The sequence below is a fragment of the Bombina bombina genome, chromosome 6 (genome assembly GCF_027579735.1).
Source record: "Bombina bombina isolate aBomBom1 chromosome 6, aBomBom1.pri, whole genome shotgun sequence".
In the NCBI taxonomy this organism is placed as follows: Eukaryota; Metazoa; Chordata; class Amphibia; order Anura; family Bombinatoridae; genus Bombina; species Bombina bombina.
In genome coordinates this window covers 355,147,361-355,165,623 of record NC_069504.1, presented here as the reverse complement: position 1 = coordinate 355,165,623, position 18,263 = coordinate 355,147,361, and the positions used below count along the sequence as shown (strand labels likewise).

At 38.9% G+C, this 18,263-nt stretch overlaps 1 protein-coding gene across 4 annotated transcripts in view; it reads right to left on the bottom strand.

The window, feature by feature from the left end:
• Positions 1-3,841: 3,841 nt before the first annotated feature.
• BRD8 (bromodomain containing 8) overlaps positions 3,842-18,263 on the bottom strand; it is a 230,139-nt gene continuing 215,717 nt past the window's right edge. For 2 of the 4 annotated variants that reach the window (XM_053717028.1, XM_053717030.1), the window contains 5 exons: positions 8,977-9,045; positions 8,716-8,893; positions 5,233-5,337; positions 4,806-4,850; positions 3,842-4,278 (listed from right to left, as the gene is read on the bottom strand). In XM_053717028.1, the coding sequence (XP_053573003.1) occupies positions 4,219-4,278; positions 4,806-4,850; positions 5,233-5,337; positions 8,716-8,893; positions 8,977-9,045 (457 nt within the window). In that variant the 3' untranslated portion in view covers positions 3,842-4,218. The remainder of the gene's footprint in view (positions 4,279-4,805; positions 4,851-5,232; positions 5,338-8,715; positions 8,894-8,976; positions 9,046-18,263) is intronic. The other 2 variants (XM_053717029.1, XM_053717031.1) reach the window with 1 other exon arrangement.

Below are 18,263 nucleotides of genomic sequence, written 5' to 3'. Positions count from 1 at the left end.
ATCCGCCTCCCAGTTCTCTACACCTTGGATATGGATAGCTGATAGGTGGCAAGAGTGAATCTCTGCCCAGCGAATTATGTTTGAGACTTCTAACATCGCTAGGGAACTCCTTGTTCCCCCTTGATGGTTGATGTAAGCCACAGTCGTGATGTTGTCCGACTGAAATCTGATGAACCTCATTGTCGCTAGCTGAGGCCAAGCCTGAAGAGCATTGAATATCGCTCTTAGTTCCAAACTGCCCCCCAGCCCAGAAGGCTGGCATCTGTCGTTACAATTGTCCAATCTGGCCTGCGAAAGGTCATACCTTTGGACAGATGGACACGAGATAGCCACCAGAGAAGAGAATCCCTGGTCTCTTGATCCAGATTTAGTAGAGGGGACAAATCTGTGTAATCCCCATTCCACTGACTGAGTATGCAGAGTTGCAGCGGTCTGAGATGTAGACGTGCAAACGGCACTATGTCCATTGCCGCTACCATTAAGCCGATTACTTCCATACACTGAGGCAACGAAGGGCGAGAAGTGGAATAAAGAACACGGCAGGAATTTAGAAGTTTTGATAACTTGGACTCTGTCAGGTAAATCCTCATTTCTACAGAATCTATTAGAGTTCCCAGAAAGGAGACTCTTGTGAGAGGGGATAGAGAACTCTTTTCTTCGTTCACCTTCCACCCATGCGACCTCAGAAATGCCAGAACTATGTCCGTATGAGACTTGGCAATTTGGAGATTTGATGCCTGTATCTGGATGTCGTCTAAATAAGGGGCCACTGCTATGCCCCGCGGTCTTAGAACCGCCAGAAGTGACCCCAGAACCTTCGTAAAGATTCTTGGGGCTGTAGATAACCCAAAGGGAAGAGCTATAAACTGGTAATGCCTGACTAGGAAGGCAAACCTGAGAAACCGATGATGATCTTTGTGTATCGGAATGTGAAGATAAGCATCCTTTAAAATCCACAGTAGTCATGCATTGACCCTCCTGGATCATAGGTAGGATGGTACGAATAGTCTCCATTTTGAATGATGGGACTCTGAGGAATTTGTTTAGGATCTTGAGATCTAAAATTGGTCTGAAGGTTCCCTCTTTCTTGGGAACCACAAACAGATTTGAGTAAAATCCCTGTCCCTGTTCCTCCTTTGGAACTGGATGGATCACTCCCATAACTAGGAGGTCTTGAACACAGTGTAAGAATGCCTCTCTCTTTATCTGGTTTGCAGATAATTGTGAAAGGTGAAATCTCCCTTTTGGAGGAGAAGCTCTTAAATCCAGAAGATATCCCTGGGATACAATTTCCAATGCCTAGGGATCCTGGACATCTCTTGCCCAAGCCTTGGCGAAGAGCGAAAGTCTGCCCCCTACTAGATCCGTTACCGGATAGGGGGCCGATCCTTCATGCTGTCTTAGAGGCAGCAGCAGGCTTTTTGGCCTGCTTACCTTTGTTCCAGGTCTGGTTAGGTCTCCAGACCGACTTGGACTGGGCAAAAGTTCCCTCTTGTTTTGCATTAGAGGACGTTGATGCCGCACTCGCCTTAAAGTTTCGAAAAGGCACGAAAATTAATGGCAAAAAAAATGGCATCAGAAACAAAAGAATTGGCTAGCTTAAGTGCTCTAAGCTTGTCAAGTATGTCATCCAATGGAGTCTCTACCTGTAAAGCCTCTTCCAGAGACTCAAACCAGAAAGCCGCAGCAGCAGTGACTGGGGCAATGCATGCAAGAGGCTGTAGAATAAAACCTTGTTGAATAAACATTTTCTAAAGGTAACCCTCTAACTTTTTATCCATTGGATCTGAGAAAGCACAACTGTTCTCGACAAGGATAGTAGTACGCTTTGCTAGGGTAGAAACTGCTCCCTCTACCTTAGGGACTGTCTGCCATAAGTCCCGTGTTGTGGCATCTATCGGAAACATTTTCTTAAAAATAGGAGGGGGAGAGAACGGCACACCTGGTCTATCCCATTCCTTAGAAATAATTTCTGTAAATCTTTTAGGTATTGGAAAAACGTCAGTGCACACCGGCACTGCATAGTATTTGTCCAATCTACACAATTTTTCTGGCACTGCAATTGTATCACAGTCATTCAGAGCAGCTAAAACCTCCCTGAGCAATATGCGGAGGTGTTCAAGCTTAAATTTAAATGTTGACATATCAGAATCAGGTTGAATCCTCTTCCCTGAGTCAGAAACATCACCCACAGAAAGAAGCTCTCCTTCCTCAGCTTCTGCATATTGTGAGGGAGTATCAGACATAGCTACAAAAGCGTCAGTATGCTCTGTATTTCTTCTAACTCCAGAGCTATCTCGCTTTCCTCGAAACCCAGGTAGTCTGGATAATACCGCTGACAGTGTATTATCCATGACTGCCGCCATGTCTTGTAAAGTAAACGCCATGGGCACCCTAGATGTACTTGGCGCCACTTGAGCATGAGTCCCTTGAGCGGGAGTCAAAGGGTCTGACACGTGGGGCGAGTTAGTCGGCATAACTTCCCCCTCGTCAGATTCCTCTGGTGATAAATTTTTTAAAGACAGAATATGATCTTTATTACTTAGAGTGAAATCAGTACATTTGGTACACATTCTAAGAGGGGATTCCACCATGGCTTCTAAATATAATGAACAAGGAGTTTCCTCTATGTCAGACATGTTTAAACAGACTAGCAATGAGACCAGCAAGCTTGGAAAACACTTTAAATCAAGTTAACAAGCAAACAATAAAAACGGTACTGTGCCTTTAAGAAAAATAAAAAAGGTCAGAATTTGAAAAACAGTGAAAAAAAGCAGTAAATCAAACAAAATGTTTACAGTGTTTATAATAGGCTAACAGAGCATTGCACCCACTTGCAAATGGATGATTAACCCCTTAGTTCAAAAAACGGATAAAAAAACGATATAGACCTTTTTTAACAGTCACAACAAACTGCCACAGCTCTGCTGTGGCCCTACCTTCCCAAACAAACGACTTTGGAAAGCCTAAGAGCCCTTTAGAGATGTCCTATAGCATTCAGGGGACTCCTGGAGGGAAGCTGGATGTCTCGAGAGTCTGTAAAAGTTACTGCGCAATAAAGCGCTAAATTAGGCCCCTCCCACTCATGTCTAAACAGTGGAAAGCCTAAGGAAACTGTTTCTAGGCAAATTTAAGCCAGCGATGTGGAAAAAAACTAGGCCCCAATAAAGTTTTATCACCAAAGCATATATAAAAATGTTTAAACATGCCAGCAAACGTTTTATATTGAAAATCTAAAAGAGTATTACCTCTGCAAGTAAGCATGATACCAGTCGCTATTAAATCACTGTATTCAGGCTTACCTTACATAAATCTGGTATCAGCAGCATTTTCTAGCATTTACATCTCTAGAAAAAATTATTAACTGCACATACCTCATAGCAGGATAACCTGCACGCCATTCCCCAGCTGAAGTTACCTCTCTCTTCAGTTATGTGCGAGAACAGCAATGGATCTTAGTTACAACCTGCTAAGATCATAGAGATCAAAGGCAGATTCTTCTTCTATTTTCTGCCTGGGACAAAATAGTACAACTCCGGTACCATTTAAAAATAACAAACTTTTTATTGAAGAAAAAAAACAACTACGTTTCACCACTTCTCTCTTACTACTTCCATGCTGGAGAATGACTGGATATGGCAGTTAGGGGAGGAGCTATATAGCAGCTCTGCTGTGGGTGATCCTCTTGCAACTTCCTGTTGGGAAGGAGAATATCCCACAAGTAATGGATGATCCGTGGACTGGATACACCTTACAAGAGAAAAGTATTGTGTCCATTTTTTAATTTTCTACAGGTACTATACTTTGGTTAAATTCCACAATTCAACAACACACAGAAGAATTTTAGACTTAAATTTTAATAACGCAAAAAACAGAGATTTCATTTTTCATGCCATATATAATTTCCAAGACAAAAACAATACTTAAATGCCTAATGTGATGACACAGTCATCTACTTAAATAATTCTGTAGAAATTCTTGAATAGACTAAACATGAACAGAACAAAAAATATTCTGAACATTTACTGTGCATATGTACAATTTATTCACAACATTCTGCCACTGTTAAAAGTCAAGATGGAGTAATGTGCTGTCCTATGGTTTCACAAGCTTCGCAAGACTGGGAAGAGGTTGTCAGCTAGCAGAATAACTCCTGTTCTTTTCATGGAGAAACCTCAGATATCAATGTCTGTAAGTGATAAGGGATCCAATTACAGTTCACTTTTTCATTTTCATGTCAGCTTCAATAGCACAGCGGCGTCCACGCGTACCTCCATCCTGTTAAATACAAAATACTTGATATTAGCAGAAAAGTATAATATTGTTTTGTTACTCAGAATTCACATGACAAAACGTGTCACATTTCAGGAACTTAAAAAAATATTCTCACATACCTGAAATAATCTGCTGCCTCATCCTAATGCTTTCTCAACCTTGTCTGTATTCAGATTAAAAGGCTGTTTTAATTGATGCTTTACTGAATATACAGCTACACTGCTGAATGAAAAACTTGACTTTTCTAAGCCAAGGACAGGATTTGGCTTGGGCCTGCTATATTTTCACCCTGTAAGGTACTGTAGAAAGCTCTAAATATCCATTACTACTCCTTGATGCCGAACGCCAATACACAACATATTTTACAGTTTAAAAGGTTGTGCCAAGATGAAGCAGTTTACTGCACCACAGATAAAGAATATAAACATAAAGAACACATTAACCAGGCCATAAGACAAGTCAAATATTTCAAGCAAGGAAAATCCAAAGATACGTTTGTTCACAACACACTGCAGATATTCAATACTTACAAAAAGAGAGAGAAGGAAGGCAGGAGAGCCCATGGGGACACTGTCCTGTTAAAGGACAAACAGAAAAACATATCAGATTCCACAGACACTGAAACACATAGACAAACACTAAGCAGATCTTGACAACATAAAAGCAGAAAAGTCAGATTCACAACATGGACTTAAGAAGTAGAAACACATATAACACAAATAAATAAAATAATGGGTGCAGTAGACAACTAAATTTGTCTTTTTCTTTTTAAAAATTAAAAATAAAACATTCAATTTTGTTTTCTTTATATGCGAGTTCACATGTATAAAACAGCGTAGATTGTAGTATATAGATTTTTAATATGTCCTAATACATGAAAATACTTGGTTTTATATAAAGAGGCAATATTATATATTCATTAAATGGCCTTTGGTAGTGAAACACCAACACACTTACCTTCTCAGAAGCATCTTGTTTGCGCGTGGAGTCACGTCCCCTTAAGCTCTTAGCGCTTATACCAGATTCAGATGTCTGCATTATTAACTGAGTGGCCAGGAATTGCTAATAGAACAAAGTAACAGTTACATTTCTATCTGAGCTAGATTTTTTGATTGAGGAGTAAATTTAACCATTTCCAATTTAGTAGTCAATGAATAAGTCTCTCATAACATATAATCCTGCTTGCACTTTGTCAAACATTATTTTTGGCAGCACTATACATATATATGAAAAGATGCAATGAGATACAGCAGGTTGTCTCACTGATATAGTATGTGACAGATTTTACATGGGTAAATGATGAGATTCTCTGAGTTTTTAAAAACAATGACCTATGAAAAGCTTTAGCCAGTGCAATGATAAAAATATGCTAGGGTAGTGATTAGTCCTTGTGAGAAAAAGATTTATCATAACAGAATGCAGATATTTAAAAAATACAAATATAGGATGACCAATTTATATGAAACATAGGAAGTTTAGTATTTATTTAGCACTAACCACAGCAAACTGACTGGAAAATACCTTCATAAACTTAAATTGGCAATTATGTCCTCACAAGGACTCTCAACACATGACTATATACTAGTTGTATATTTAGTTACTATTTGAATGCAGAAGAAGGTGGCCGCTTGCGGTGTTTGGCTCTATTCGTAGCCTGATTTCTTCTTATGAAATCGCAATACACTAGGATTTGGACTTGCACAGATTTGGATAGTAACTAAATATACAAATTCACATGTCTACTACATACATTAAAAGTATCGGCAGCCAGTTATATAACTTCATGGAAATATACGGAATGCTTTAAAACATTTAAAAGGAACAATAATTATGCATAATTTAAAAAAGTTCAAAACACACTTTCATTATTTATAATGCTGCCTTTTCCTGTAATTTAGTTCTATAAACTGTAGTGCTTCAATTCCCCCCCCCCCAGGCCCCAGGGAGGCTGGAGTGCGCTCTGAAATCCAGAACCATAATGCTCCTACATGCTGCACAGTGATTGGTTAATATATACTAAAGCTCATTTATATGTGCCCCTATTAAGCCATAGGAAAGAAAACAAGATAAAAAATATTCAAGAGGATTTCCAAGTGGTGGATCCTGCAAAAGCAAAATAATGGGCATTTTTCTAACAATAGGAAAGGTGTTACTACTTTTGAAATATTTATTCTGAATCTGTATGCACATTTGTTGAAATGCAGTGGATTTGTAATGCATGGATAAATCAACTTTAATATCCCTGTAAGACTAGGCCAAATTATATTTTTTTTAAACTGGTAGTTGAAGACTGGTAACTGACCCTTCAAATGGGGTTCTATACATTGTAAATCAAACGTTTGCAAACCCCTCTGGAATATAACTGTAATTTCAGACTCATCACACACTGTAAACTGACAGAAATTCTTTTGTTTTAAATGTACTTATTGTTTCTGTAATTTTACAGCAGAGTTTTACTAAATTCATTATCTCACCTAAATTTAGTTTTAGCCTTATTAAAATAAAAAAGCAAAATATTTTATTTTTTGAGCATTAAACATAATCAACTTACAAAAGGTTTGAATAGCCACATTCAGTGTTCTCCCCATGACTTATTTAAAGGGCAGACCATATGGCTGAATTTACTGATCACCCGGCAAACATTTAAGCCAATATTAAGCAAAATGTGCTATTTTATTTTTAACATTTGTTGCACAAATTATAATTAAAGGGACATTCAAAACTGCCCACAACATTAATCTATGTTTCAAAACTAAATAAAAAGATCAAGCTCCAAGGTGCCCCCTTTCTCTTACTTACCGCCTTCACTGTTGAATCGTCATTGTTATCTTCCAAATTGGTGTCCTAACATGTCTTCCTAACTCCCCCCACCGTGACGTCTTCGCCTTCTTTCTCAAACTAGCAGCCAATGAGAGCCCATTCCCCGGACTGAAATCCAAGCGCGTTCACGGCCGTTAGCGCATGCGCAATATACTAGGAACACTAAAAGCGGAACCAAAATAATCCAAGTTGTTTCCGTTCCGCTTATATTACGTAATGGAGTACTATAAGTAAGATAATCGGAACGGAAACAACTTGGGTTATTATGGTTCCGCTTTTAATGTTCCTATTGTATCGCGCATGCGCTAACGCCCGTGAACGCGCTGGGATTGAAGTAGGAGAAATGGGATATAACTGCCGGCTAGTTTGAAGAAGACGAGCTATACGTCACAGTGGGGGGAGTTAAGCAGCCATATTAGGAGACAAATTTTGAAGTTATCGATGAGGATTGAACAGTGAAGGCAGTAAGTAAGAGAAAGGGGGAACGTTGAAGCTTGCTCTTTATACTTAGTTTAGAAACATAGATTATTGTTGTGGGCAGTGTTGAATGTCCCTTTAAATTAATTTTTGTTAAAGAGACAGTAAAAACCATGTAATTACAAGACATTTCTGATGTGTTGCTATATAGAATAACATATCAACCAAGTCTTAACTTTTTAAAACAAATTTAAATCTTTTTTACTGCAATTTGTTTTCAATATCCAAACTCCACCCACGATTTGCCTTTTTGGAGGAGCCAATCTGGGTTTTAGTCTCCAGACAAGGATAGCCCCACTTATAATGTTATTATAGAGTGCATTGTTTTGCAGTTGTTATCAGCTAAAGCCAATTAGGGACAGATATGTAGAAAATTTAGCACCGAGAAGTCAACAAGGTGCAGTTTAAAGGGACATTGTACACTAGATTTTTCTTTGCATAAATGTTTTGTAGATGATCCATTTATATAGCCCATCTGGGGGTGTTTTTTTTTTGTTTTGTGTTTTTTTTTTGTTTTTTTTTAAACAATGTATGGTTTTGCTTATTATTTTAACAACATTGTGCTGATTTTCAGACTCCTAACCAAGCCCCAAAGTATAAGATGTAGACCCAAGTCTAGACTCCTGCTTGCTCCGGTTTGTATAATGGGTCTTTTCATATGCAGAGGAGGGGGAATGTCTGCTGTTCTTGTTTTCCCAGCCCCTTTCAGTAGGTATCCCAGCCTAACCTCATCAACAATGCTAAATTGCGTTAAACATTTTAGGAACGTGTTGCAGTCATCAGATTTGAAATTAGTGTATATTTTCAAAAATACATCAAATTCACAAAATATAACATCAAATAATGTGTTAATGTGTTTTCAATATAGTACAGGGTGAATTTAAATTTTTAAATTACTCTTTTTGTTTGTTTGTTTTTGCATTTTCCATACTGTCCCAACTTTTTTGGAATCAGGGTTTTATATTTCTGATGCTCAAAAATAGCAAAATAAATAAAACGACTAATTGACAAGGAAAATAACAGGAAGTGCCACACACAATCTTTGTAATTTACAGTATTTGATTCTCTATGGTATTATCTTAAAGTCCTCCAGCAGTGGCATATGTGTTTTGTCCTGAAAAGAAGGAAATAATAAGAACTTACCTGGATCTGCTCCAGCACATCCCTTTGCATTTCCACAGCCATATGATACACATCATGGTCAGAGCTGTTGTACATCACTGCATTCTGGAACATGAGCATTATGTCACGCTGGAACTCTGCAGTGCTCCGAATCAATCCTGTCTCAATGTTTTTCTTTATGGTAGACAAGTCCATGGGCCTTTAAGAAAATAAAGGTTTGAATGGATAGGGCAAGTAAACTCGTTTTTTTCTCACTTTTACAGAATCTAAGCCATGCTTTACCTCTGTACAATGCTGTGATATCCTGGGGCAATGTCATCAGTCACAGGCTGGAGAAAAACATTTGCATACCTAGCCAAAAAAATTAAACAAATATTAGATGTCATATATGTGATAAAAAGACTGATAAAGACTGAAAAAAAGACTGCTGTATCCAGTTAACAGTTAGTTAATTGCTTCTTGGCAGTGAGGGTCAATGAAAACATTTATAAACTATGGGAAATACTTCACCTGACCACCAGGAGGAGGCAAAGACACCCAAAACAGAACCTTGAAATATCCCTCCCACTTCCCAAGTAATTCAAGCTGAGAATAAGGAAAAGTAGAGAGATAAACGGGGTATAAAGGTGCCAAGACTGCTGCCACTACACTAAATCAGGGTGGGTTTGTGGACCCTAACTGCCAAGAAGGAAATTAATTTATCAGGTAAGCATAAATTTTATTTTCCTTCTAATGGCAGTGTGGGTCCATGAAAACATTCATAATCTATGAGAAATCAATACCCAAGCTGAGGAGTACACACATATTAGGGAGGGAAAGTAGAGAAAGCAGTCCTAATCACTAGGCACCACTCCTAAAAAATGTCTCAGAAGAGACGAAAAATTTGAATATGATGAAGCAGCCTCGGAGGTCATTAAAACTGAAAGACTTCATGCATGAAGGTCCAAGAAGTAGAAACCGCAAAGGACAAAACCTGAGAAGCGAGAAGGTAGAAACTTTAATGCTTTGACCACTGTCAAAGTATGCAACAGCTTCTCCAAGAGAGAGGATGAAAAAACATAATTTATGTAAGAACTTACCTGATAAATTCATTTCTTTCATATTAGCAAGAGTCCATGAGCTAGTATGGGATATACATTCCTACCAGGAGGGGCAAAGTTTCCCAAACCTCAAAATGCCTATAAATACACCCCTCACCACACCCACAAATCAGTTTAACGAATAGCCAAGAAGTGGGGTGATAAGAAAAAAGTGCGAAAGCATAAAAAATAAGGAATTGGAATAATTGTGCTTTATACAAAAAAATCATAACCACCTCAAAAAGGGTGGGCCTCATGGACTCTTGCTAATATGAAAGAAATGAATTTATCAGGTAAGTTCTTACATAAATTATGTTTTCTTTCATGTAATTAGCAAGAGTCCATGAGCTAGTGACGTATGGGATAATGAATACCCAAGATGTGGATCTTCCACGCAAGAGTCACTAGAGAGGGAGGGATAAAATAAAGACAGCCAATTCCGCTGAAAAATAATCCACACCCCAAAACAAAGTTTAAATCTTATAATGAAAAAAACTGAAAATATAAGCAGAAGAATCAAACTGAAACAGCTGCCTGAAGTACTTTTCTACCAAAAACTGCTTCAGAAGAAGAAAACACATCAAAATGGTAGAATTTAGTAAAAGTATGCAAAGAAGACCAAGTTGCTGCTTTGCAAATCTGATCAACCGAAGCTTCATTCCTAAAAGCCCAGGAAGTAGAGACTGACCTAGTCGAATGAGCTGTAATCCTTTGAGGGGGAGTTCTACCCGACTTGACATAAGCATGATGAATCAAAGACTTTAACCAAGATGCCAAAGAAATGGCAGAAGCCTTCTGACCTTTCCTAGAACCAGAAAAGATAACAAATAGACTAGAAGTCTTTCGGAAATCTTTAGTAGCTTCAACATAATATTTCAAAGCTCTAACTACATCCAAAGAATGCAACTATCTTTCCTTAGAGTTCTTAGGATTAGGACACAAAGAAGGAACCACAATTTCTCTACTAATGTTGTTCGAATTCACAAGCTTAGGTAAAAATTTAAATGAAGTTCGCAACACCGCCTTATCCTGATGAAAAATCAGAAAAGGAGACTCACAAGAAAGAGCAGATAATTCAGAAACTCTTCTAGCAGAAGAGATGGCCAAAAGAAACAAAACTTTCCAAGAAAGTAATTTAATATCCAGCGAATGCATAGGTTCAAACGGAGGAGCTTGAAGAGCCCCCAGAACCAAATTCAAACTCCAAGGAGGAGAAATTGACTTAATGACAGGTTTTATCCGAACCAAAGCCTGTACAAAACAATGAATATCAGGAAGATTAGCAATCTTTCTGTGAAAAAGAACAGAAAGAGCAGAGATTTGTCCTTTCAAGGAACTTGCAGACAAACCTTTATCCAAACCATCCTGAAGAAACTGTAAAATTCTAGGGATTCTAAAAGAATGCCAAGAAAAATGATGAGAAGAACACCAAGAAATGTAAGTCTTCCAGACTCGATAATATATCTTCCTAGAAACAGATTTACGAGCCTGTAACATAGTATTAATTACGGAGTCAGAGAAACCTCTATGACTGAGAATCAAGCGTTCAATCTCCATACCTTCAAATTTAAGGATTTGAGATCCTGATGGAAAAAAGGACCTTGCGATAGAAGGTCTGGTCTTAACGGAAGAGTCCATGGTTGGCAAGTAGCCATCTGGACAAGATCCGCATACCAAAACCTGTGAGGCCATGCTGGAGCTACCAGCAGAACAAACGAACGCTCCTTTAGAATCTTGGAAATCACTCTTGGAAGAAGAACTAGAGGAGGAAAGATATAGGCAGGATGATACTTCCAAGGAAGTGACAATGCATCCACTGCTTCCGCCTGAGGATCCCTGGATCTGGACAGATACCTGGGAAGCTTCTTGTTTAGATGAGAGGCCATCATATCTATTTCTGGAAGTCCCCACATTTGAACAATCTGAAGAAATACCTCTGGGTGAAGAGACCATTCGCCCGGATGTAATGTTTGGCGACTGAGATAATCCGCTTCCCAATTGTCTATACCTGGGACATGAACCGCAGAAATTAGACAGGAGCTGGATTCCGCCCATACAAGTATTTGAGATACTTCTTTCATAGCCAGAGGACTGTGAGTCCCTCCTTGATGATTGACATATGCCACGGTTGTGACATTGTCTGTCTGAAAACAAATGAACGACTCTCTCTTTAGAAGAGGCCACGACTGAAGAGCTCTGAAAATCGCACGGAGTTCCAAAATGTTGATTGGTAATCTCGCCTCCTGAGATTCCCAAACCCCTTGTGCTGTCAGAGACCCCCATACAGCTCCCCAACCTGTCAGACTTGCATCTGTTGAGATCACAGTCCAGGTCGGAAGAACAAAAGAAGCCCCCTGAACTAAACGATGGTGGTCTGTCCACCACATCAGAGAGTGTCGTACAATCGGTTTTAAAGATATTAATTGTGATATCTTTGTGTAATCCCTGCACCACTGGTTCAGCATACAGAGCTGAAGAGGTCGCATGTGAAAACGAGCAAAGGGGATCGCGTCCGATGCAGCAGTCATAAGACCTAGAATTTCCATGCAAAAGGCTACCGAAGGGAATGATTGAGACTGAAGGTTTCGACAAGCTGAAACCAATTTTAGACGTCTCTTGTCCGTCAGTGACAGAGTCATGGACACTGAATCTATCTGGAAACCTAAAAAGGTTACCCTTGTCTGAGGAATCAACGAACTCTTTGGTAAATTGATCCTCCAACCATGTTCTTGAAGAAACGATACAAGTCGATTCGTATGAGATTCTGCTAAATGTGAAGACTGAGCAAGTACCAAGATATCGTCCAAATAAGGAAATACCACAATATTCTGTCTTCTGATTACAGGTAGAAGGGCACCGAGAACCTTTGTAAAAATCCTTGGAGCTGTTGCTAGGCCAAACGGCAGAGCCACAAACTGGTAATGCTTGTCTAGAAAAGAGAATCTCAGAAACTGATAGTGATCTGGATGAATCGGAATATGCATCTTGTAAATCTATTGTGGACATATAATGCCCTTGCTGAACAAAAGGCAGAATAGTCCTTATAGTTACCATTTTGAATGTTGGTATCCTTACATAACGATTCAATATTTTTAAATCCAGAACTGGTCTGAAGGAATTCTCCTTCTTTGGTACAATGAAGAGATTTGAGTAAAACCCCAGCCCCTGTTCCAAAATTGGAACTGGCACAATTACTCCAGCCAACTCTAGATCTGAAACACATTTCAGAAATGCTTGAGCCTTCACCGGATTTATTGGGACACGGGAAAGAAAAATCTTCTTGCAGGAGGCCTTATCTTGAAGCCTATTCTGTACCCTTGTGAAACAATATTCTGAATCCAAAGATTGTGAATCGAATTGATCTAAATTTCTTTGAAAAATCGTAATTTGCCCCCTACCAGCTGGGCTGGAATGAGGGCCGCACCTTCATGTGGACTTGGGAGCTGGCTTTGGCTTTCTAATGGCTTGGATTTATTCCAGACTGGAGATGGTTTCCAAACTGATACTGCTCCTGTAGGGGAAGGATCAGGTTTTTGTTCCTTATTGTGACGAAAGGAACGAAAACGATTAGCAGACCTAAATTTACCTTTAGATTTTTTATCCTGTGGTAAAAAAGTTCCTTTCCCCCAAGTAACAGTTGAAATAATAGAATCCAACTGTGAACCAAACAATTTATTACCTTGATAACCAAATAGTGAAGCCAAAGCTTCAAGATAGAGAAAGTGCGCTAACAAGCTGAAAGTATACACACCATATAAGGAATTGAAGTGAAAATTTAATAAACATATAGAATAAGATACACAAATATATACACTAAAAATAGGGACGTCTCCCTGTAATGTAAATAAAACTAGGAAAAAATCCTAATGAAAAAACAGGTTAAAACCTATAAATGATGAATAATGCAGATACTAATTGATAATCTATGACATAAAAAAAGATATAGCATAAAAATGATAATTAAAAGATATGGCATAACAGTGATATCATAAAATAAAACTTAAAAGACAAGCACCAAGTTCATATGTATCAACACAGTGCAGGTGGCCGTATGCAAATGAATGCCGATATTGGAACAGTGGAAAGAAAATAACGGCTTGTACCACAAATAGATACAGTTTACTGTACCGTAAGTCAAGAGAGTGTTCAGAGGGTGTTACCGAGGAGAAGAAATCCTTCGGTCAAGGCTTGGACCGCAGCTGCAGTAACTGCCGTTCCTGGAGATAGAAGTGTGCAAACCTCTGCACATGTGAGTCGGCGTCTGACGTCACAGGCTTCTCATCGGCTCCTCTCAGGGTGTTACTCGCTGCTCCAGCAGCGTAAAGGAAAAGCAGCTGATTGCTGTGTCCTGGTGGGAACTTTCTGTGAAGGCAGACTTGGCTGCTGTAGGTATGTTTAATGATCCAATACAATAGTGGGGCACAAGTTATCCCTCACCTTGGGATATTCAAAGATGCTGGTAACCCGGGTTTAAAGTTGCAGTACAGGCTGTACTGAAATATCCCTTGCTGTTTCAAAGTCACAGTGTCACAAATGCAAGCGACGTGTTTCGCCCTCCCTTGGGCTTTATCAAGATCGTGATAAAGCCCAAGGGAGGGCGAAACACGTCGCTTGCATTTGTGACACTGTGACACTGTGACTTTGAAACAGCAAGGGATATTTCAGTACAGCCTGTACTGCAACTTTAAACCCGGGTTACCAGCATCTTTGAACTTTAAACCCGGGTTACCAGCATCTTTGAATATCCCAAGGTGAGGGATAACTTGTGCCCCACTATTGTATTGGATCATTAAACATACCTACAGCAGCCAAGTCTGCCTTCACAGAAAGTTCCCACCAGGACACAGCAATCAGCTGCTTTTCCTTTACGCTGCTGGAGCAGCGAGTAACACCCTGAGAGGAGCCGATGAGAAGCCTGTGACGTCAGACGCCGACTCACATGTGCAGAGGTTTGCACACTTCTATCTCCAGGAACGGCAGTTACTGCAGCTGCAGTCCAAGCCTTGACCGAAGGATTTCTTCTCCTCGGTAACACCCTCTGAACACTCTCTTGACTTACGGTACAGTAAACTGTATCTATTTGTGGTACAAGCCGTTATTTTCTTTCCACTGTTCCAATATCGGCATTCATTTGCATACGGCCACCTGCACTGTGTTGATACATATGAACTTGGTGCTTGTCTTTTAAGTTTTATTTTATGATATCACTGTTATGCCATATCTTTTAATTATCATTTTTATGCTATATCTTTTTTTATGTCATAGATTATCAATTAGTATCTGCATTATTCATCATTTATAGGTTTTAACCTGTTTTTTCATTAGGATTTTTTCCTAGTTTTATTTACATTACAGGGAGACGTCCCTATTTTTAGTGTATATATTTGTGTATCTTATTCTATATGTTTATTAAATTTTCACTTCAATTCCTTATATGGTGTGTATACTTTCAGCTTGTTAGCGCACTTTCTCTATCTTGAAGCTTTGGCTTCACTATTTGGTTATTAACTTGTATTTGATACATACAGAGATTGTATCTTTAGAGTAGTGTTTAGCAATACCTTCCTTTAGCGCGCACTAATCCACCCAATTTGATTTAATTTATTACCTTGGAAAGAAAGGGAAAGCAAAGTTGACTTAGAAGACATATCAGCATTCCAAGTTTTAAGCCATAAAGCTCTTCTAGCTAAAATTGCTAAAGACATATACCTGACATCAACCCTAATGATATCAAAGATGGCATCACAAATAAAGTTATTAGCATGTTGAAGAAGATTAACAATGCTATGAGTATTATGATCTGTTACTTGTTGTGCTAAAGCTTCCAACCAGAAAGTTGAAGCTGCAGCAACATCCGCCAAAGATATAGCAGGTCTAAGAAGATTACCTGAACATAAGTAAGCTTTTCTTAGAAAGGATTCAATTTTCCTATCTAAAGGATCCTTAAAGGAAGTACTATCTGCCGTAGGAATAGTAGTACGTTTAGCAAGAGTGGAGATAGCCCCATCAACCTTAGGGATTTTGTCCCAAAACTCTAATCTGTCAGATGGCACAGGATATAATTGCTTAAACCGTTTAGAAGGAGTACATTAATTACCCAAATTATTCCATTCCCTAGAAATTACTTCAGAAATAGCATCAGGAACGGGAAAAACCTCTGGAATAACTACAGGAGGTTTAAAAACTGTATTCAAACGTTTAGATTTAGTATCAAGAGGACCAGATTCCTCTATTTCTAATGCAATTAAGACTTCTTTAAGTAAAGAACGAATAAATTCCATTTTAAATAAATATGAAGATTTATCAGTATCAACCTCTGAAACAGAATCCTCTGAACCAGAAAAATCATTATCAGAATCAGAATGATGATGTTCATTTAAAAATTCATCTGAAAAATGAGAAGTTTTAAAAGACCTTTTTACGTTTACTAGAAGGAGGAATAACAGACATAGCCTTCTTAATAGATTTAGAAACAAAATCTCTTATGTTAACAGGAACACCCTGAATATTAGATGTTGATGGAACAGCAATAGGTAATGGAACATTACTAAAGGAAATATTATCTGCATTAATAAGTTTGTCATGACATTCATTACAAACAACAGCCGGAGGAACAGTTACCACAAGTTTACAACAAATACACTTAACTTTGGTAGATTCAGCATCAGGCAGCAATTTTCCAGAAGTATCTTCTGATTCAGGGTCAATCTGAGACATCTTGCAATATGTAATAGAAAAAACAACATATAAAGCAAAATTGATCAAATTCCTTAAATGACAGTTTCAGGAATGGGAAAAGATGCCAATGAACAAGCTAGCAACCAGAAGCAAATAAACAATGAGACAAATAATGTGGAGACAATAATGACGCCCATATTTTTTAGCACCAAAAAAAGACGCCCACATTATTTGGCGCCTAAATGCTTAAAGCGCCAAAAATGACGCCGCATCCGGTGACGCCGACATTTTTGGCGCAAAAACGTCAAAAAAATTACGCAACTTCCGGGGACAAGTATGACGCCGGAAATGACAAAGAAATTTTTTTGCGCCAAAAAAGTCTGCGCCAAGAATGACGCAATAAAATGAAGCATTTTCAGCCCCCGCGAGCCTAACAGCCCACAGGAAAAAAAGTCAAATTTTAAGGTAAGAAAAATTGATTATTCAAATGCATTATCCTAAATAATGAAACTGACTGTCTGAAATAAGGAATGTTGAACATCCTGAATCAAGGCAAATAAATGTTTAAACACATATATTTAGAACTTTATATAAAGTGCCCAACCATAGCTTAGAGTGTCACAAAAATAAGACTTACTTACCCCAGGACACTCATCTACATGTAGTAGAAAGCCAAACCAGTACTGAAATGAGAATCAGTAGAGGTAATGGTATATATAAGAGTATATCGTCGATCTGAAAAGGGAGGTAAGAGATGAATCTCTACGACCGATAACAGAGAACCTATGAAATAGACCCCGTAGAAGGAGATCATTGAATTCAAATAGGCAATACTCTCTTCACATCCCTCTGACATTCACTGCACACTGAGAGGAAAACCGGGCTCCAGCCTGCTGCGAAGCGCATATCAACGAAGAATCTAGCACAAACTTACTTCACCACCTCCATGGGAGGCAAAGTTTGTAAAACTGATTTGTGGGTGTGGTGAGGGGTGTATTTATAGGCATTTTGAGGTTTGGGAAACTTTGCCCCTCCTGGTAGGAATGTATATCCCATACGTCACTAGCTCATGGACTCTTGGTAATTACATGAAAGAAATAAGCCACATCGGAGGTCAGATAAACCAACACACAGAAAAAAACTAAGAAACAGATAAAGATCACCTCCCAAGTGAACAACTTGACATCACAAAAATGTGTAGGCTCAAACAGAGGCTGAAGAAAACACAGTTAAGGCTCCAAGGAGGAGCAACAGGATGAAAAAGAAGGTCAATCCTAGCAATAGCCAGAACACATCTGAACCTCTGGCCAAAATAAACAACTAAGAAGGGCAGAACCTACAGGCCGACCACCTGAAAGAACTGCAGGAGATTATGAATTCCACGCTATTCACACCAATAGAAAGACCCTCTAAATCTAAGAAGAAAATGGACACCCACTCAGAGATCTTCTCCGAGACAAGACTAGTCAAAGAAGCTCCAAGCAGACATCCTCAAGGTATGTAGACTGAAAGGAGAAAGGACCGTGATCTAGAAAAGAGGAAAAAGAACAAAATAGAGGCCACAACAAGCAATGAAGCTGGCACCCAATCCAGAAGAGAATGGGGAGAGACTCTTCCTCCAGCAGCCAGGTCCCTGATCTTCAGAAATTGAACACGTCTGTCTGATCCAGTGAATTGCCTGCGAACTATCGGAATAGACCTCATTCCCAGTCTAAGAAAACGGAATGTAGAGTTCTCAAATGAAAACGAGAAATCGGAATAATTCCGAAACTGTACTATACACTCACTAACTCCAGTAGAGAACCACTGTGG